Source organism: Hyaena hyaena, unplaced genomic scaffold, assembly GCF_003009895.1.
Source record: "Hyaena hyaena isolate Hyena2069 unplaced genomic scaffold, ASM300989v1 scaffold_888, whole genome shotgun sequence".
Classification (NCBI taxonomy): Eukaryota; Metazoa; Chordata; class Mammalia; order Carnivora; family Hyaenidae; genus Hyaena; species Hyaena hyaena.
In genome coordinates this window covers 709,933-732,048 of record NW_024081521.1, presented here as the reverse complement: position 1 = coordinate 732,048, position 22,116 = coordinate 709,933, and the positions used below count along the sequence as shown (strand labels likewise).

The 22,116-nt window shown below is 34.9% G+C and overlaps 2 protein-coding genes and 1 pseudogene across 3 annotated transcripts; 2 read left to right on the top strand and 1 right to left on the bottom strand.

Moving 5' to 3' along the window:
* The first annotated feature begins 4,094 nt into the window (after positions 1–4,094).
* Positions 4,095–5,051, top strand: LOC120222545 (olfactory receptor 13C2-like). Its single transcript, XM_039220416.1, has one exon. It carries the CDS (start codon positions 4,095–4,097, stop codon positions 5,049–5,051), a length of 957 nt encoding a protein of 318 aa, XP_039076347.1.
* Positions 5,052–12,818: 7,767 nt separating this feature from the next.
* Positions 12,819–14,117, top strand: LOC120222551 (olfactory receptor 13F1-like). 2 transcript variants are annotated; one of them, XM_039220421.1, is made up of 2 exons: positions 12,819–13,749; positions 14,107–14,117. In XM_039220421.1, the coding sequence occupies exons 1-2, from the start codon at positions 12,819–12,821 to the stop codon at positions 14,115–14,117; spliced, it is 942 nt and encodes a 313-aa protein (XP_039076352.1). The 2 variants fall into 2 exon arrangements, with proteins under 2 accessions (XP_039076352.1, XP_039076353.1); XM_039220422.1 differs by lacking the exon at positions 14,107–14,117 and having other exon boundaries at positions 12,819–13,760.
* Positions 14,118–19,868: 5,751 nt separating this feature from the next.
* LOC120222542 lies at positions 19,869–20,807 on the bottom strand (annotated as a pseudogene).
* Between the last annotated feature and the right edge of the window lie 1,309 nt (positions 20,808–22,116).

Below are 22,116 nucleotides of genomic sequence, written 5' to 3'. Positions count from 1 at the left end.
TTCTATGGCAAAATGTTACTCACTAGTAACTGCCTCTTTGGAAGCTCAGCTACTAATGTAGAATCATGAAGATTGGCTGCAAGTAGAAAAGAACAAAATCTCCTGTTGCTGCAACCTAGAGAGACAGGGAGTCTCTGGTTTGAAAGTAAGTTATTGCGAAGACAGGAAACAAACTTAACATCTATAAGTAGGAGTTGGACTGATGGGTTAAAAGTGTCACGTTTGAACATAGGATGTTTTTCTCATGGAGAGATTTAGTGTTGGAATTTAAGGGTCTATTGACTGAGATGTGGTGGGGGAAAAGAGCTATGAGACCAAAAGAACAGTTCTGTATGCAAAGACAATTATGCAACCAACTAGAAGGAATTTGCCCAGCAGGATGAATTACTTTTTATTAATGTGCAGCTTTTTAGTGTAGTACATAGTATTTGGATACTGTTTCTACTTGAGCAATTTGAGGCTTACTATAGGATGTAGAGTAGACTATGTGTTCTGTAGTATAGAATTAATAACAAACAAGTCATCACTGGTCCCCTCGCAACAAATCAGTTGCATTTGGTTCAGTCACCTGAGAACCAAGTGAACTATGTGCCAGGTACTGTGTCTAGGACCTCTTTATATGGAGATAACATATGAGGAGTATTCTATGATCAATTTGGATTTTTAAAAATAAACTGAACATTATCACTTCCCGAGATCTGAGAAAGAAAATTTACCAAAGTAATGCACAGCCAGAAAAGTAGTATAATGCTTGGGCATTATACTACTATGTTTGCATGCAGTATTGGTGACTATTTTGAATATTTGCTTTTCAATCATTAGGTTATAATTGTAAAAGTGAGTAACTTTTCCTTTTCCTTTTTATGTCAAGAGGCTTGCTAAAAATGTTAAAATAGTCTTAGCCAACCCTATCTTTTTATAGAGGGAATTGAAGATAATATAAGGCAAACCTTTGAGGTGATAATTCCATTTTGGCACCTAATTTGCTGGTATCCAGAGGATTGGGGTGACTGTGATAAAGTGTATTAGGATTTGTATGTAGGATGAAAATAATGCCATTTGTGATCTGATTAAGCTTTAAGCTACATATACTTGATAAAGAAATGACAGAGAGATAAAGAGATGTAAATGGTGAAGGAAACCAGTGACAATGGGAACCATTGTTGTGCTAATTGGATTATATACACCAGCTCATTTAATCATATCAACAAATAATATGATGTAGATGTTATTATCTTCATTCTATAGAGAGGGATGGTGATGATCAGAAACATGCCCAGGCCATCTACTTAAGAGGCAGAGATGGTGTTTGACCTAAGTTTGCCTCCAAAGTCTGTGTTTGACAGTGGTATGGAATGTGCTTGATAGAATATCATGTAGCATGGAGATAGCTAATGGAACAATGCCTTTGACAGAGATGATTTTTTACAGGTGTGCGTATAATCTTCACTATTCCAAGAACCCCTGGTGTACCTAATACCCTTTGGTGTCTCAAGGGGTTTGAGACCTAACCCAGAAAAATATGAAAAATTCTATATGATGCAAATCTTATAAAAAGTTAAAGAATTTGAAAAGCTAGGCAAAGAGGAGTTTAGTTTAGGCTTTGGGAGATCCCAAGGAGACTAGTTATGGCCTGAAAATGAAAAGATGGACCCTAGATTCAAAGTACCTCATAACATTAGGTGGGCAAAGACTTAAGAACGTATTCACTTATGGAGTGGTAAAATTGAGTAGAGTGTTCAAGTTAAGGGGAACAAATAGTAAATGACAACTAACAAGCAAAAATAAGAAAGTAGGGAAAAAAAGAAAGTGCAGAAATGAAAAATCAGTAAGTAATAAAAATAAAGTATATGGGAAGAAAAATAAAGTACATTAATATTTATATTTTAAAGTGAATGGACTGGATACTCTCATAAAAGACAGAGACTGTAAGACTGTAAGAGGAGATTACAATTTTAAACCCATATATATATACGTTACCTGTAAGTAGTATACTTAACAAAACAAAATGGAAAAATTGAAAATAAAGGGATACACAAAATGCAGACAAAAGCAAACTAAAAAAAGGCAGGAGTATAGTAGCAATCTCCTAAAAGTAGAGTTCAAAGCACAAAAAATGAGAAAGGCCAATTAATAACATTCACAATTTATAAAGATTATCAGCCATAAACAACACAGAAGCTAAGCGTATAAAAAATCCTGCGTATATAGGCAGAACATACTTAAAATTTTTATATAGAATTGATTAAATATAGATTTCAGAGTATAATTGTTTCAATATTTGAACAATACATTAAATAAATTTGATTATAGGTATTCATGTATGCTGTATTTGTATCTATGTAGAACCATATGTCTCTCTCAAAGAGAATTCATATCTTTTGTTAACATTTACAACATGGATCAAGTAATTGGCTGCCAAAGTCTCCATAGGTCATGTTCTCTTTTCACAATAAAATAAAATTTGAAATAAATAACAAAATCAAACACAATGACTAATGCCTAGTTGTACAAGGAAAACACATTTGGGTAACTCTTGGTTTAAAGAAAAAGGAAAAAATTATCTAGAAGCCAATAAAGAGAACATTTCATATCAAAATCTAACTTTTTAGGAAAACAAAGTATTTTAAAGGCATTAATTAGAGCTAGCAGTAGAGAAGGAAGAGGAAATATTAAGGAATTTATTTCTTATTTCATGGAATTAGAAAATTCCAAGTAAGTTTTAAAAATTTGCAAACAAAACAAGTTAATAAAACAGGAAAAAAAAGTAGGAAGGATAAATCTATACAAAAGACCCCCTACCTCCTGGCTCTTTTGAGAATACCTATAATATAGGAAAATGCCTTGTGAATAATAAGAAAAAATATTACTTAAGAATAGTAAGAAAAAAGGAGAAATAACATCTTACAAGGGAAATCACAGATTGGAGGATTAAATGCTGTATGACAACACATTTGTAGTAAAATATAAAGTATCAAATGAACTTCTCTCAAATCACCATGTTGAAATCTTGCTTGTTTCTGAACAAGCACCTAATTTAGTCTGATATTTCTTTTGAAACATTAGTATTGTCTATTGGATTACAAAGTATTCTAGTCTATGAGCCAAGTTCTCTAGAAATTGAATAATTAAGAATTTATACTCTGCAGCTATATGACTTGGGGTTAACTCTCTGTTATACCATTTATTTAGCCATATGACCTTGACTTTAAGCAAATAACTTAATTATTCTGTGCTTTATTTTCCTCCTCTGTTAATAAAGATGATGATGCCAATAACAGTACTTGACTAATAGGGTTACTATTCAGACTGAATTAGGTAATGCATAGAGCAAGCAATTAGTAGAGGATTGACGCTGAGAAATATTTTGTCTTTCATTTTATTCCTTAATTAAACAAATATTTTTGAACATGTATCTCAGTATCCACTTCACTATAGGTACTGGACTATGGAAGTAAATAAAAAAAGTATCTATCTTTATAAAGTTTACATGCTACTGGTCAAGACAGATAGTAAACATAACATTATAATTCCAAGGAGTAATAAGATCATTGATTTATTGTGTGGCAATGTATACCCAATAAAAATGGTTTACTGTTCAGTCATGCATAAAATACAATGCTAATTTTTTATTATAACTTCTAGTTTACATATGTGATGATAATTACAACAAAAAGCCCAGGCTTCAGGAAGAAAGATTTAGGTCTGAATCTTACTTAGCTCTGATATATATTTACCTTTGGTTAAGTTTACTTAATATTTACACTTTATTTATCTGTAAATTGTGAATAATAATATCTCTGTCACTTAGCACTGTGGTGAAATTATGTAAATTACATGCCATATTGCATGTAGCATAAAATATGTTAGTTTCCTCTTCCCTTCCCCTTCTTCATATCTTGCCATGCTTTGGTTCATATGATTTACTTCTTTATTTTTTCTTTAGTCTTTTCCTTAAAAATTTTTATTCCCTTCTGAGAGCATGGTATTTGTAAACTGGTACTTGTGAAATGGTATTTGAAAGTAACCATAATAAGATATACATTTTGTTTCAACAAATTCTAATGTCTTACAGGTAAAAGAGAAACAGTACAATGGAATGGGAAAATCAAACCATTCTGGTGGAATTCTTTTTAAAAGGGCTTTCTGATTACCCAAGGCTTGAGCTACTCTTTTTTGTGCTAATCTTAATGATGTATGTTGTCATCCTTCTGGGCAATGGCACCCTTATTGTAATCAGCATCTGGGACTCCCACCTTCACACGCCTATGTACTTCTTCCTGGGGAACCTCTCCTTCTTGGACATCTGCTACACCACCACCTCCATTCCCTCTATTCTGGTGAGCTTCCTCTCTGAAAGAAAGACCATCTCCTTCTCTGGCTGTGCCATGCAGATGTTCCTTGGCTTGGCCATGGGGACAACAGAGTGTGTGCTCCTGGGCATGATGGCCTTTGACCGGTATGTGGCTATCTGCAACCCTCTAAGATATCCTGTCATCATGAGCAAGGATTCCTTTGTGCCCATGGCAGCTGGGTCCTGGATCGTAGGAGTCATCAACTCTGCAGTACAAACTGCATTTGTGATACAATTGCCTTTCTGTAGGAATAACGTCATCAATCATCTCTCCTGTGAAATCCTGGCTGTCATGAAACTGGCCTGTGCTGACATTTCAGGCAACGAGTTCATCATGCTTGTGGCCACAACACTGTTTATATTGACACCACTGTTATTAATCATTATCTCTTACACATTAATCATTGTCAGCATCCTCAAAATTTGCTCTTCTAAGGGGAGAAGCAAAGTCTTCTCCACCTGCTCAGCCCATCTGACTGTGGTGATAATATTCTATGGAACCATTCTCTTCATGTACATGAAGCCCAAGTCTAAAGATGCACTTAATTCAGAGGACTTGGATGCTACTGACAAACTGATATCCCTGTTCTATGGGATTGTAACTCCTATGATGAATCCTTTAATCTACAGTCTTAGGAACAAAGATGTTAAAGAGGCAGTAAAACACTTATTGAGAAGAAGTGTATTTAACAAGTAAATGGGAAAGGGACACATAATTTTTATAATCACATTGTGGAAGTCAATTAGGGAACCTAAAGAGTCAAATATACAGGTTCTTGCTGATGAGTCAAATTCATCTCTCAAATCTCTCAAGCTCTAAAATATTTTTTGGTGCAGTGCATAATGAAAATAAATAAATAAATGTCCATGTTTTGGAAGTCAGTGATTATTTTTATTGTTGAAGAGCTTGATTGTGAGGGCCAGTAGAAGGATAAGTAATAGTGAGAGAGCTATTTCCAGACCAGAGAATGTTACACTTGTATTAAAACCTTAAAATGTTTTTTCATAAGATTATTTTCAAAACCAATTTCATATTTTCTTACTTTCTTTACAAGGCAGAATTAAAACTGGTATCAGGTTTTTAAACTCAGCTAAAATTATGAATTTATAATACTGTAATTACTGAATTATAGTATAATTCAGTATACTGATTATATAACTGAATTACATATACATATATATACTGAATTATATATACTGAATTACAGTATAATTCAGTATACTGATTCTTTCTAGATTTACTTAAAATTTAGTAATTTTAAGTAAAGAATCTGATTTACTTAAAGTCTATTCAAACATGCAATGCTTATTCTCTAAGTAGCTGTATAATATTAAATGTTTTGATTCTAGTATAATAATATTTTTATGACTTTTTGTTCATCCCCACTTATGAGGTTTTAATTATTAATCTTTTCTAATCTCAACATATCTGCTTTGACAGTCTTTTTTTCCAAAGACCTTCTGATACATGGAATCTAACTGCTTTGGAGTTTGAATTAAATAACTGACTTTTAAAGCTGTTTGAAAATTAAAAGTAAATAACCATGGATAAAAATAGAGCTGTAGCTTTTCTTTTCTACCACTGACTCTTGATCCATGGAGTATGTTGCTGATCCAGGAGGAATCTGTTATAATGAAACAGCGAATCTACCTTTAGTTAGTTTTTACATTTGATTATTATCTGGGATTTATATTTTATTTTCCTCTGTTATGGTAACATTCAGCTTTAAAAACATTTACTTTTATCATTTTATTTTTTCTTGATATGAATTTCAAATTTAAATATATTAGATATTAATATTTAATATTACATCTCTTTTTTCTTACTTGCTAATTAGTCCCAGAATTCTTTATTTAAAATTTAAGTAATTTAGCTTGTGCTTCCTTTAGAATTGCTATTGTTTCTGGGAGTTCCTTGTTAGGATAATAAGACTGTATAATCTGTTTATAAAAAAATTGTCCTTTTTTTTTTTTATGGAGGGACTGGCAACCAATTCTTGTAAAATGATATATGATCATTGAATAACAAAAGAATGAGGGTCCAAAACAAGGCAACTTTGGTTTTCCCACTGGGACATTAGCTTTTTCATCAGAAGATCACTTTTATTGGCTTTGCCTCGTATGAGTTGAGGAAGGTGTAAAGGGAATTCTAAACCTTGTAAACTTTGGTCTTGTACTCATCTTTAACATTAAATATTAAAATATAATGAAGTAATATCTATAGGAAAATAAGAACAATTTCAAATTCTTCCCTATTCACCATCATTGTTAAAGTTTTAACCGTTCTAAGATAAATTTGCTTGGTGGTCATACACTTACACATAGATTTTTATTCTGTTTGTACCTTTCATTGCTTAGAGACGTTTGTTTTTAAGACATCCTTGATATTATCCTTGCTAATGGCCTTTTAAGGCCATGATAGGCTTTCCTATAATTTTAAAGGATAAATAACTATAAATCTTCAAAAACGAGATGTCATTTGTGATTCCATGAATTCTGAGGTAGCTTGAAAGTGTAAGGATGTGTTTACCATGACTTAAAAGACTGACATTAAAGTCATACTTTTTACTCTCCACTAGATTGGGGAAAATAAATTTCTGGGATTTAAAAAACATTTTTTTAATATTTATTTTTGAGACAGAGCAAGACAGAGTATGAGTGCAGGAGGGGCAGAGAGAGAGACACACACAGAATCTGAAGCAGGTTCTGAGCTGTCAGCAGAGTCCAACATGGGGCTTGAACCCATGAACTATGATATAATGACCTGAGCTGAAGTCGAACCCTCACCGACTGAGCCACCCAGCTACCCCTCTGGGATTTTTATAAGCCAGGGAAAATGTACTTATTTAACATAATATTGAGTTATCACATCCATGAAATATTTTGACTTCAGAGTTTATGAAGTACCTATGAATGGACTGTTTACATTTTATACGTTCCCTTGAGACTCTGGGGAAACTCTAGGGAAACTATGTCCTGCACATGAAATGAATCCTGAGGAAAGATCAACTAAGGCTACAAATAAAAAATATTTTTGGCCAAATTTTCCCATGTGTCAAAAAGAGGGTTACTCTAGACAGATTTGTATCTATATCTTGCCTGATACTCATAGAAAATATTGTTCTGAAATATAAAATATGTCAAGCATTTAGCTGCAGTTGGCAAATGCAATAGCAGTTGTCAATTGCAATTGAAAATTGCCATTTAAATTTTGGTAGAATGTTTAATAAATTATATCCATATTTATTGAGAAGTATAGGTGTGCTTATTTTTAAATGTTTAGATCCAGTTAGAAGGCATGCTATCCTATCATAAGCAACACTAATTCAGTACAGATCAGAGCAGTTTTTCATCTTTTCTGGAAATAGTTTTATCCTCAAGTACCTTTTTTCACCTTAGATTTTTTAAGTGAGGAATATGACATATGACGACCCATTAACTGGACCCCAGGTAGAAAGTAGCTTGGAATATAAAATCATGAGGATTTTATATATAATAGACCTAGGTCTGAGCTCAAATTTGTGAACCTTTTTACTGAGGTCTTGAGCCTTCATCACCTAGGCAGGAGGAATTCTGTCTGAGAAGTTGCTCATATTGCAGATCTAGTAGCCAGATAAGATCTATCCAGATACTCTATTATAATGATGTTTTCTACAATATACTTTGAAATTTATTAATTTGCTTTATACTTATTAGACATCAGACAGTAACAGATATTTTTAAATTTATTTTTATTCTCTTCAGTTCAGTCTTACTAAAAGCATTAGAAATACATTTTACAGGATTCCTGCAAGCCTATTTGTCCTTGTACTAAGAAGGTGGACTTTATATCTGCTATACTATTTTGGAACTAGAAATATTTTATGTCTTCTACAATTGGCTTGTTTCTGTTACAATTGCAATCTTAATATTTAAGGTACCTAAAACCTAGTTTTAAATACTTCATAGCCATTTTCAAGCACCAATACATTTTCAAATAGAATGGTCCCATTTTACTTTATTTGCCTCAGCTCCTGAATATACCACTGTAATAGTACTAGAATTAATAATCGGTACTAAAAGTAATGATAAATGATATAAATAATGAAAACAAATCTGTCACTATTTATGAATGATACTATGTGTATGTAGAATACTCAAATGGTCTACAAATATTGGTGTATAAGTGATTTTGATGTCAACTACATTTCAGTTAAATATATAAAAAATTATTACAAAAAAGTAAATTTACCAAGATTGCTAAGTATAAATTCGGCATACAAAAATCATTACATACCAATAACAAGAAAGTAGAAAATGGTATTAACACACAATTTATAATAGCATCCAAAAACAAAAATATATGAATAAATCTAATATAATATGTGCAAGACATTTATACAAGAAAAATCAATAAAACATTGAGAGAAATTTAAAAAGACCTAAATTAATGGATTAAAAGATTCAATAGTATAATGATGTCATTTCTCTCTAAATTGAAATTTAGAAGGTACAAGTCTATCTCGATAAAAATTCCAACAGGTATATTGTGAAAATTGATAAGCAGACACGAAAATACAAATGCCAACACCAATCAACCCACTGATAAAGAAGAAATAATTTAGAGGACCAAAATCAAGATTTATTATAGGGCTATAGCTAATGAGATAATGTAGTATTGGTACAAGGATAAGAAGAATAGGCTAGTGGAAGAAAACAAGAGGTCAATTAGTCTATGTCAAAAGTAACACTGCAATGCAGTGGGGAAGGGAACTTTTTAATAAAGTCATGTTGAGTTAAACAGTGTGCACATAGTAAAAAAATAAATCTTGACCTTGCCTCATACCATATAGAAAGTATATTTAGATGGATTTTATGTCTCAGTATGAAAGGAAAAAATGTAAAGTTTCTAAAAAGTAAGGTAGAAGGCTTGAATTTATCAGGATACTATCCAATAGGCAAATAGTCTCCTACAATTCTGCTGGTCAATAATCAGGTCTTTTATTGGCCCAGATAACTTGAAATAATTTAAAATTTTTTTTACTTTTTTTTTTTTTTTGGTTCCCAATTAATTAATGGCACTTGGAGAATCAAACCCTGGAGAACTAGAAGTTTCTTAATTTCTTTATGTTTCAGGATCACAGCATTAAATTGTTAAGGGATTTAGAGGATCCCTAATAGCAACAGGAGATTTTAGTAGTCTTAGATCCAGGGATAACCCTTTGTAAGTTTTAGAGAGCAGAGCATAGGTGGTGATTTTGGAGGACCAAATCTTTATGTCATTTTTTTCTTAAGAAATTATTTTTACATTTTTAATTAACAAAAGCTCTGTGTGTGAATGAAGCAAAATTTAGGTTGATTTTTTGCAAACCAAGAATATTCATATCCTTTTCCATTGCTATCTTCTGAATAAAAATACCTCTACATAACCCACTCTAATATAGTTTTCATAGAGTATTACCATAACTACAAAATTCAGAGTCTTTTACTTTTTTGAGCACTGCACAAGATTCACAAGAAAGACCATGCTGGAGATCATCTTTAAATATTGAAGCATAGATTAATCAAAAAGGAAGATGCTCATCACATGTGCTGAGGTAAACGAGAGCAGACATTATCTGTCTCTTTATGTATCCTCAGATTTATAAAATTTGTTAATGGATCTCAGCTAGGCCACGAGACAGAATAGGAGGCCAATATTTACTTTAAAAAGAAGCACTAGTTGATAAGAAAAACATTGAGTCCTGAGTATGGGATAGAAGTTTTTTATTTTATGCTTTATGCTTTTGATTTTCTCATGTACCTCAAGTCATTAAATTCCTTCAAGCATCCATGAACTTTAAAATAATAATGTTGGAGTAGAACTCTGATTTGTTCTGGCTCTGACATTTAGAAAGGAAAAGGGAACTTGTTGGAAAACATTTGGTTATCTTAGCACTGGCATCGGGAGTCATTTTAGACAAAGTATCTCAATAAAATGACTTAGGATAGGTTAAGACTCTTACAAGGGTTGTACGATAAGGGTAAGGAAATGAATGAGGACTCAATCTGCATGAGAAAAATAGAAGACCTCATTATTTTGTTTATGAGGAAAGACCAGACAGTAGTGAAGAAAGAAGAGAAAGAGGAAAGGAAGAAGAATAAGATCTAGAGCAGGAAAACTAGGTGCTGAGTGGGGAAAGACCGCTAGAAAAGCCCTCAATAGAAGCAGTGGTCTGTGCTGATCAAAATGAACTTTAAAGAGCAGAAATCTTTAACAATCCCCTTTCTGGAAATAATCAGTCAAGTGTTTCCTATTCACCTGTGGATTGGGAGTTGAAATTTTACTAGATTATGAAGAAGGTATTGAGTTTTTTATCTGAGTCAGTGTGAACCAGAACTGGGTTAGCATAGGCAGCTATAGCTCTGAAAAGCAGGGAGACAATGAAATCAAACTTTTTGTGATGTCCTGAAATATTAGAGAGGCCATGGAATTGGAGTGGTGGAAAGAGAATTTTTAACTAAGTTAATCTAGGAATTGTCATCTTCCTGTATAGATTAGGAAAAAAAAAAAAACAATTTCAAAGAGGCCAAGTGATTTGCCTAATTATGCATGCCAGTAAGTAGCATGGTTGGATTTGGAGCTCAGTTCTCATGTTCAGAAGATAGTGGTCTAAAAACTTACAGAGGATGATTGTTTGGGGAACATGTCAACCTCTTCTAAGAGTACAAGTGTTTATTGCCTTCCCCACCTAACTCTATATCAAATATTTAAAACTAAGAGCTCATCATCTTTGTTTCTTAAATGAACTAGTTTCTTTAATGTTACAGATAAGGGTGCAGATCTAAATGAGAAGTTTAGAAACCTTAGGCTTTTATGTTGGCACAGAACCGTAGTAAAAAGGTACTCATTTGAATATGTATCAAACACTGTCTCTGTTCAAGGCAGTGATGTGTTATTAAAAATCTTGAATGTAAGTTGTAGCTCTCCTAGTATTATGGAGAACAGGATCTTGAGAAGCTCAGTTGTACCAGGGGAGCAATGGGATATGCACATATGACTGTAGTTCAGTGTAATATACTTAAGTTATCTAGGCATATACAACGAATGAAGCTGTACTTGAGACAGGGGAATACAGTTTTGATGACTGGATAAATATACATGAAAGACAAGATTGGAATTGAAGAGAAAGGTAACTTCATGTAGGTGAACCGTTGGACATAAAAATATAAAATGGCGTGATAAGTATGAGGAATTAAAACGTGGTTGTTGTTTCAGACCAGATCTGGAGGTAGAGTGTTGGAAGATGAGGCTGGAGAAGTAGGCAATGATGAGGATGTGAGGCTTGAGTGCATGTGATTGATTTCATTTGAACTGCACTTATAGAACAGTGGTTTTTAAACATGTCCCCAAATGTGACTAACTGTGAGATACATCACAAGTAATTCGAACTGCACTATAAAATCGTTATTTGAAAATCAGTTTGTTTCTAAGAAAGTGTGGGCTCAGGATGATTCCATATTCAATAATGGCTTATTGGAGATGGAAATCAGGTAGTGCTGTAGTGATTGGACACATGTTTATCTTCTATTTATATTCATTAGTGTACAGCATATTCATCTGTTATATTACAAATTAGCAGGTTTATTAAATAAAATTAAATCTTTCCTTGATGTAAGTTTTATAAAATATTTTTCTTTCCCCAGCAAACCTCCTGTGGTCCTTAGCTTGATTAAGACTAATGTATTTTTTTAAAAGCTGATTTACCAATTTTGAGGGAGGGAGGGAGGGAGAGTGAGAGAGACAGAGAGAGAGAAGAGAGAGAAGAGAGAGAGAGAAAACTGATGAGAGGCAGAGAGAGAGAGAGAGGAAATGAAAGTGAATCCCAAGCTGTGTCCACACTGCCAGTGTGGAGCCTGACATGGGACTTGAACAGAACTGATGTGGGACTCAAACTCACAAACCATGAGATCATGACCTGAGCCAAAACTAAGTCAGTTGCCCAGTGAACTGAGCTACCCAGGTGCCCCAGTTCTAATGACTTTAAAAATTAAACCAAGTCTCACAATGTCTCACTGATCAGTGTTCCTAACAGAGTGTTAGGATTCTTACTCTCTCTGTTCTCTTAGCACCCGAGGGTACACTTATATCATGTTATTGTAATTATTTATTCACTTGACTCTGAGATATTTTATCATAAGTTGCCTGAGAGCAGCTTTTTACCTAATTCAAAGAGCTCTTCAGTGACTTATAGTATATTCAATGAATGAATGAATGAATGAATAATTAATATGGTATTGCCAGAATAATGATCCTTTTAACATACCCCTAACAAAAAACCCTTGAAAGTTGGTAGAATATATATATATATAAAAATTATATATAATAAATTATATATATAAATATAATATATATTTATTAATATATATTATATATTATATAAATTATATACATAAATATAAACATATTTTTATTCACTACTACAGATAAGCAAAAAGGCATAAAATGGCCAAGACGAACTTGACAGTCATTTACAATTTTATTTTTCTGGGATTTTCTCATTACCCCAATGTTGAGGTCGTCATATTTGCGCTGTGCTTGCTGATGTACCTGATCACCCTGCTGGGTAATATCATTCTGATCTCCATCACCATCCTGGATTCCCACCTACATAAACCCATGTACTTCTTCCTCAGCAACCTCTCCTTTTTAGATATCTGGTACACCTCCTCTGCTCTCACTCCAATGCTGACAAACTTTGTTTCAGGGAAAAACACCATCTCATTCTCAGGATGTGCCGCTCAGATGTACTTTTCTCTTGCCATGGGCTCCACTGAGTGTGTGCTCTTGTCCACGATGGCGTATGACTGGTATGTGGCCATCTGCAACCCCCTGAGATACCCCATCATTATGAACAAGAGGGTTTGTGTGCAGATTGCAGCTGGTTCCTGGATGACAGGCTGCCTCACCGCCCTGGTGGAAACAGTATCTGTGCTGCAGCTGTCTCTCTGTGGAAACTGCACCATCAATCACTTCACCTGTGAAATCCTGGCTGTCTTAAACCTAGTTTGTGTGGATACTTCCAGGGTGCAGTTAATCATGCTGGTGATCAGCGTACTTCTTCTTCCTCTGCCGATGCTCCTCATTTGTATCTCTTATGCATTCATTCTCTCCAACATCCTGAGAATCAGCTCAGTGGATGGTGGAAGCAAAGCCTTTTCAACGTGCGCAGCCCACCTGACCGTGGTGGTTTTGTTCTATGGGACAGCTCTCTCCATGTACCTGAAGCCCCCAGCTGTAGATTCACAGGAAATAGATAAATTTATGGCTTTGGTATATGCTGGATTAACCCCCATGTTGAATCCTATCATTTATAGCTTACGGAACAAAGAGGTAAAAGCAGCTGTGAAAAAATTGCTGATTAGGAACCCTCTTTGTGCTTTTTAACCCCCTAGTAGCAAGTAATACCAACAAACATTAATCTAAGGGAGGTTTTAGTGGTTAATACACACTAGAACATTAGGATAAGAGGTGATCACACTCATTTTATTAAGATGTGTGATTTCCTAAATTTCTTCCTGGACCAACTGCTGAATCTCAAAAATAATATAGATATACCTTACATAAGCATATCTGAAGTCTTACACAAATAGGGCTCATGATGACAAAATTTCTATTTTTGTTTTAAATTACAGAGTATAAATATAGCTTTAAACATTAAATTAGTGTATTGTTTGTATTCAAAATTATGTACATGTAATATACAAATGTAATAACTATAGCAGATTTTTAGCCAGTTTATAATTGACCTCTGTTTTAGGCTGAATTGTGTCTTTCCAAAACTCCTGTTGAAGCTCTAACCACCCCGCCCACCCCGCAGTTCCTCAGAATGTATCTACATTTGGAGATAAGGCCTTTAACGAGGTAATTATGTTAAAATGAGACTATCAGTGTCAGCCCTCATATAATCAGAGTTATGTCATTTTAAGAAAAATATTAGACACACATGGGTACTCCAGTGTTCCTCACACACAGAGAAAGGGCATAGCAAGAAAATGGCTATCTGCGAATGAGGGAGGGGCTTCAGAAGAAATCAAATCTGCCAACACTCTAATCTTGGACTTCTAGCCTCCAGAACTATGTGCAAGTCAATTTCTGTTCAAGCAATCCAATCTGTGTTATTTTGTTATGGCAGTGTTAGGAAACTAGTACAATGTCTTTTTCAGCATTGCTAATTTTAATGGAAGTAGTTGCATATTCTACAAAGTCTGTGTTTTACATGTGAGGAAATATTTGTGCCTGCACGTAGATTGGAGAAACTCTGCGCAAATACATACTGAATAGAAATGGGTTAGAGGAATCTCAGTCTGAAAAAATATCAGAGAGTTTAGCAGTTTTTTTTGATCTTAGAGTGCTGACATTATTTTGTAAATTCAAAGGAGCTGCAGGAAACTATAAGCACCCTTCCCTTTTTTTTTATTATGCTTTCCCCTGACACCTAGATCCTTAAATCTATGGGCATAAATGAAGCCATAAGCATTTAGAAACAAAATACATGATACATTTATATTATAAAATATACAGTACTCCAATGTATTAAAATGGTGTGAAATATTGAAATACATGAAATAATGTTATTATATAAACGGAATATATAAAGAATTAAAAAATGTACACTCATCAGCATTTGTAATATTTGTATGTCCTTTCTGGTCCAGATGACTAAATGTGAGGTCAGTGTGCAAAACTTATTTGCTCTTTATCATGAAGTTGTTAACCAGAGTCAATAAAATTGTGATGGCTTGGGTCCCTAAAGCTTTGGGATGAAGAAGTTAGGATGAATATAGGAACTACAGGGTTGTTGGGCTGGATTTGATTTCTCAGATATGAATAAACAGTCATCAAAGATGACTGGCCCATTGGTCTAAGTAAAGAACTCTGATGCAGCCATTTATTGGATGATAGGAGAAGCCTAAGGATGATTACTCCACAAAGATATGTATGTAAGTTGGTCTACTAGTTGGCTCTGCACTGATGGTTGGACTTACAGGTGAAAACAGATTTGTGAATCTAGGTAAGAAATCAAGTCTAAAGCTATACATATGTTGGAAAATCTTTTGCACAGAGATGGAAATTGAGCCCTAGGTGTGGATGATATTGTCTAGGGAGTAATTTAGGACAATTATCTGAAAAATGGTTGGTTATGTTTTCCTATTATTGGTCAGAGCTGTAGTAAAGATGAAGCTATAGTATACTTGGGATCTAGAGTAAATTATCCAAAGGATACAAAAATGCTGATTCAAACAGGCACATGCCCTCCAGTGCTTATAGCAGCACTATCAAAAATAGCTAAATTATGTAAAGATCCCAAATCTCCACCAACTGATGAATTGAATGGCTAAAGAAGATGTGGTATATATTATACCACTGTGTACTGAAATATTACTTGCTGATCAGAAAGAATGAAATCTTACCATTTCCAAAAACATGGATAGAACTGGTGTGTATTATGCTAAGTGAAATAAGTCAGGCAGAGAAAGACAAATATATGATTTCATTCATATGTGGAGTTTAAGAAACATAACAGATGAACATAGGGGAGGGGAAGGAAAAATAAGATAAAAAAACAGAGAGGGATGCAAATCATAAAAGACTTAAATACAGAGAACTAAGTTAGGGTAGCTAGTGCAGAATTGGGTAGGGGGATGTGCTCAATGGGTGATGGGTATTAAAGAGGGCATTTGTTGGGATGAGCATCAGGTGTTATATGTAAGCAATGAATCACTAAATTCTACCCATGAAACCAATACTACATTATATGTTAACTAACTTAATTTAAATTAAAAATAAAAGAATTACATTTTTTTTGGTCTGTATATAAATTTAATGATCTTAGGCAATTTCATTTTTTATTTTTATTTATTTTATTTTTTTAAATTGTTTTTCTTAATGTTTTTATTTATTTCTGAGAGATAGAGAGACACAGTGTGAGCAAGGGAAGGTCAGAGAGAGAGGGAGATACAGAATCTGAAGCAGGCTTCAGGCTCTGAGCTAGCTGTCAGCACAAGGCCCAACGTGGGACTGGAACCCACAAACCGTGAGATCATGACCTGAGCTGAAGTTGATCGCTTAACCGACTGAGCCAGCCAGGTGCCCCAATTTCATTTTTTAAAATCTTTATTTATTTTGAGAGAGAGAGAGAGAGAGAGAGAGAGACCTTGTGATCGGGGGAAGAGAACAGAAAGAGGGAGATAGAATCTCAAGCAGGCTTCATACTGACTGTCCCCCCCTCCCCCACCCCATGCAATTGGGGATTGACCCATGAACCATGAGATCATGGTCTGAGCTGAAATCAAAAGTTGGACGTTTAGCTGATGGAGCCATCCTGGCACATTAAATTTAGGCGATTTCTTAAACATCTGAATCTAATTTCCTTGTCTATGAAAGGGTTAGTTTATTTGCTATATTTATAATAATTATTTAAAAGTTGATTTGGCTAATTGCAAAAGACTACTTGTCAAGCAGCTAGGATGATAGGCTTATCACTTTGATAGAGTTAGTTGAAAATTTTTTTTAATGTTTATTATTTATTTTTGAGAGAAACAGAGCACAAGCAGGCGAGGGGCCGAGAAAGAGAGAGATGCAGAATTAGAAGCAGTCTCCAGGCTTTGAGTTGTCAGCACAAAGCCCAATGCCAGGGTTGAAGCCACTAACTATAAAATAATGACCTGAGCTGAAGTCGGATGCTTAACTGACTGAGCCTCCCAGGCGCCCTATATAGAGTCAGTTTTTGATCTTTTTTTTTTTCTTTTTTTTTTTTTCTGGCTAGATTCTAGCTCCAGGTAGTTTGAATTTACTGTGATGTCAGGGTGCCTCGGTGGCTCAGTCAATTAAGTGCCCAACTTCAGCTCGGGTCATGATCTCTGGTTTGTGAGTTCAAGCTCTGTGTCAGGCTCTCTGCTGACAGCTCAGACCCTGAATCCTATTTTGGATTCTGTGTCTCCCTCTTTCTCTCTACTCCTTCTTTACTTATGCTCTGTTTCTCTCTCTCTCTCCCTCCCTCTCTCTCTCTCTCTCTGTATGAGATAAATAAACATTAAAAAATATTTGAATTAACTGTGATTTCAATGTTGGGCAACATCTATGAGTTGTTACAAGTCTAGCCTATCACTTTGGAGATATCTAGGGATTTAAGCATATATATTATTTTATCTAGGGATGTAAGCACAAAATATCCCCAAGGTATCTCTTTCTCTCTGTGTCTTTCACTCTTTCTCTGAGAGTCTGAGCTGAGTCATTCCCTATGTGGGTGTCCTCTTGATTCAATTGGGTTCTGACAACCTGAACTGGGCCTCCCTTTCATGTTGACATTTTACTTATTCCATCAGGCCCCCACACACCCTGCTGGGCCGAAAAAGCAGGGATTCCCTCCTGAACTCTGTTGGGTTGTTGAAACCTTTGCTGGGTGGCCGTTGAGCAGAACTGCTCTCCTCATCCAGCTCAGGTGGTGGCACTGTACCAGGCAGCTCACCTGTGTATAAACCAATGTTATGATATCACATTAAAAAATAAAACTACAATTTTTATTCACTAGCAATTTCAAGGGGATTTTTTGGTAAAGGAAATATTTAAAATGAGACTATTGCTTCTAAGAGAGTGAAATTGCCAGTGTTCCTTAAGAAGGGTTTGTACAATTGATTTATTTTTCCCCAGCAATTCCTCATTATAGAATAATTATACACTGATATGATTTTTCCCTTACCCAGCCTATATGACCTCTTCAGTATATTCATCATTCTTTTATCTGCCCATGTGTTTCCATATTAATTTAATATTAACTAATATTTTACCTAATGTTTTAGATATGTTGTTTAGTCAATGAAATAATACATAAATTCAAGTTCTCTTATCTCCCTGTATTATATCATACTTGGACTATATTTTACTATTCTTTAAAAATGTTTTTTCAGTAGTTAATTACTGCTTATTGTTTAAATTTATGTGACATTAGACTTTATACAGAGAACGGTTCTGCCATTGAGTAGCTTTCAAAAATGAACAAATGATTATAGTATAAAAGGAAAATAGCCATAACAGTGATAAAGTTCAGGGCAGCACTGGGGAGGGAATAAGTAAGCAAGCAATCTTTGGAGGGATTTGTAGATATAACCCTTGAATTGTGCTCAGTGAGATTGCTAGCCTGTCACCATAGAAAGAGAAATGTGAAGAAAGAGAAATGGGGAAGAAGTGGCATATGCTATTGTCTTTAGGTGTGCAAGAACATGATATAATTGGAGAAATAATAGTGAATGTAGCACAGCATGTGTGAACATAGGAGAATAGTGAGGAGAGAAAGAAGAAGGGGAAATATGTACCTGAAAAATTAGGTTGGGGCCAGGTCAAGTCCTTGGGTAAAACAAAAATCAGTAATAAACATACGAACAAACAGAAAAACTCAAGTAGTTCTCTCAAAAGGGAACTGAAAAATATGTGTTTTACTTGTTTAGTAGACATACATACAGATGGTTCATGCATTAAAATTGTTTGACTTAGGATATGTCATCTTTGCACTGTGAAAATGATACGTATTCATTGGAAAGTGTAGTTTAAAATCTGACTTGTAATCTTTTTCTGGGCTACTAAGATGTGGTAGGATACTCTTTTGTTGAGCTAGGCAGTGGCAATGGCCCGTTTCCAGTCTGCACCATATGATCCTGAGAGTAAACAGCTGATACACTCACAACTATTCCTTACCCATACAACCATTCTGTTTTGCAGTTTCAATACAGTACTCAATAAATTATATGAAACATTCAACAGTTTATTGTAAATAGGCTTTGTATGAGACTGTTTTGACCAATTATAGAATAATATAAGTGTTCTGAGCATGTTCAAGGTAAGATAGGCTTAGCTCTGATATTCAGTAGATTATGTGTACTGAAGACATTTCTTTTTCTAAATTTTTAAATGTTTATTTTTGAGAGAGGCAGAGAGAGAGAGAGACACAGAGAGAGAGAGAGAGAGAGAGAGAACATGAGTGGTGGTGGGGCAGAGAGAGAGAGATTAAGAATCTGAAGCAAACTCCAGGCTCAGCCTTCAGCATAGAGCCAGATGCAGGGCTCCAACTCATGATCTGAACTGTGAGATCATGACCTGACCCAAATGGGACACTCAACTGACTGAGCCACCCAGGCGCCCTTACAGGCATTTTTGATTTATGATATTTTCAACTTTCAATGAGTTTATCAGTACATAATGCCATCAGTTGAAGAAGCTCTGTACTGGATGTTTTTGGAAGAGCTTAATTTCATTTTTTTCTTATTTTTTAAAGTTTACTCTCACTTCTTATACTAGTAGTGTCTACATTTTTATAACAGTCATTTTCATAAAAAGGTAAAGTTATTGTCTTGAAATTTCTTTCCAAATCCTGAATTCTGTAATTCGACATAAATCTGAATTTTTTGTTCTATTTATATGAGCTGCTTTTTATATAAAAGATTTTTATATGAAAATCTATGAGCATATTTTGTGCATGAACTCAAAGATGTAAGTTTTTCACCCTTTTCTCAAGAACCAGAGTCTACTCATCAATTTTCTCATAGCCCCAAGCACCTCTGTGTTCCTCAGGCTGTAGATGATAGGATTGAGCATGGGAGTGACTACTCCATAGAACAGAGCAATCAGTTTGTCAAAAGCAGAGTCTTTGGACTTTGGCTTCATATACATGAAGAGGATAGTCCCATAAAACACAGTCACTACAGTTAAGTGGGCTGAGCAGGTAGAAAAGGCCTTTTTTCTTCCTTCTGCTGAATTGATTCTTAGTACAGTAGATAGGATGAAAATGTAGGAGATACAAATTAACAATAATGGATTAAATAAAAATATTACTTTTCCTATCATTATAGCAATCTCATTCTATGTAATATCTGCACAAGCCAGCTTGACAAAGGCCAATATTTCACAAACAAAGTGGTTAATGACATTTTTCCCACAGAAGGGCAACCGTATTGCAAGGATAGTTTCTGTCAGTGAGTTGAGAAAGCCCAGTCCCCAGGAGAGAGCTGCCATCTGAATACAAAGTGCCTTGCTCATGATGATGGGGTATCTCAGAGGGTTACAGATGGCCACGTAACGGTCATATGCCATCACTGCTAGGAGTACGCACTCTGTGGACCCCATGGTATAGGAGACAGACATCTGAACAACACATCTAGTGAAGGAGATGGTTTTTTCCTGTGATAGGAAGTGTATCAACATTGAGGGAATAAAGGAGGTTGTGTAACAAATGTCTAGGAAGGAAAGATTCCCGAGGAAGAAGTACATGGGGGTATGGAGGCGGGGATCCAGGAGAGTGAGTAGGATCAAGGTTCTGTTCCCCAGCAGGATCACCAGGTACATCATCAAGCACATCACAAAAAGGAGTTTTTCCACTTTGGGGTACTCAGAAAGTCCCTGCAGAATGAACTCAATCTCCGTCCAATTTTTCCTGTCCATTTTACTTTGTTATACCTGGAATAACGCCGAAGAGAAAACTGCATGTGAGCATAACATGTCAGTACACATTACCACGTGCGGTAAGAGACCACTGGCGGAGGGGCACCAAGTGTGTCTGCACTATCAGGAGTGGTGCTAACAGCTGTGAGTTTAGCTTTAGAATTTTTCTTCTGGTACATATGAGAGCCATTGAAGATGTGCAATAATTACATTGACAGCTTATTAAAAATATAGGCTTTTGTATTCCATTTCTTGAGATTGTGATACAGAGTTTCTGAGGCAGGAAAGAGCTATTTGTATCTCAACAAGCATCTGTTTTTTTTCTATTCTTTGGACCCATAGACTCTACTTTGAGTATCATCATTTGGGAGAGAATATGCTTAATCTGTTAAAAATAACTATACATTTGATTTTATTTCATGGCAGTCATTAACAATACCATTGGTTTATGGTTTTATAATTTACAAATATATTCACACATATTACTCACTTTTCCATCACTATAATTTTCTGAGGAAAGTGAAATTTCTAGAGGTAAAATGTATATAAAAACACAATGTGAGCCACTATTCCAATCTGCATTTGCTGACTTTATATCACCTGACTTTTTATTTATTTTTTGTGTTTAAATTTTTATTTATTTTTCGGAGAGAGTGCTAGTAAGGGAGGGATAGAGAGATGGGGAGATGTAGGATCCAAAGTGGGCTCTGTGCTGACTGCAGAGAATCAAATGTGGGACTTGAATTCAGAAACCAGGAGTTCATGACCTAAGCTAAAGTCAGATGGTTACAAGACTTACCCACCAGGACACCACTCACCTGCCCTTTTTAAACAACATGCTGTTGCCCTCCCCAAATTATGTGAATTGTCTAAGGAGTGGGAACCAGACATCTTTGTAAATAATGTTCTTCAGATGATCCTAATGTTCAATGTGGAAAAAAAAAAACACCTGTTTAATGGAGTGCCTCAGAATTTTAGTATACAGACAAATCACATAGGATAAACTTTGTAAAGGATTCTAAATCAATGGGTCTGAATTGATTCTAAGATCTGAATTCATTAACATGTTCGCAGATGCTGATGCTCTCTGCAGAACTCACATGAATCACAAGGCCTTTAGACCATTTCTCTCCAATGCCATTGCAGAGTGCCACTAGTGCTTCCCTTGTGTGTAGGACTGTAATTGGATAGCAGACAGTGCAAAACTGAACATTCTGTGAGACTTAGACTTGAGACATATGTGTGAGTGTATTGAAATTAGTTTTGTGTTCTTTGGATTTTAGATATATAAGCAACCAAACCACATACA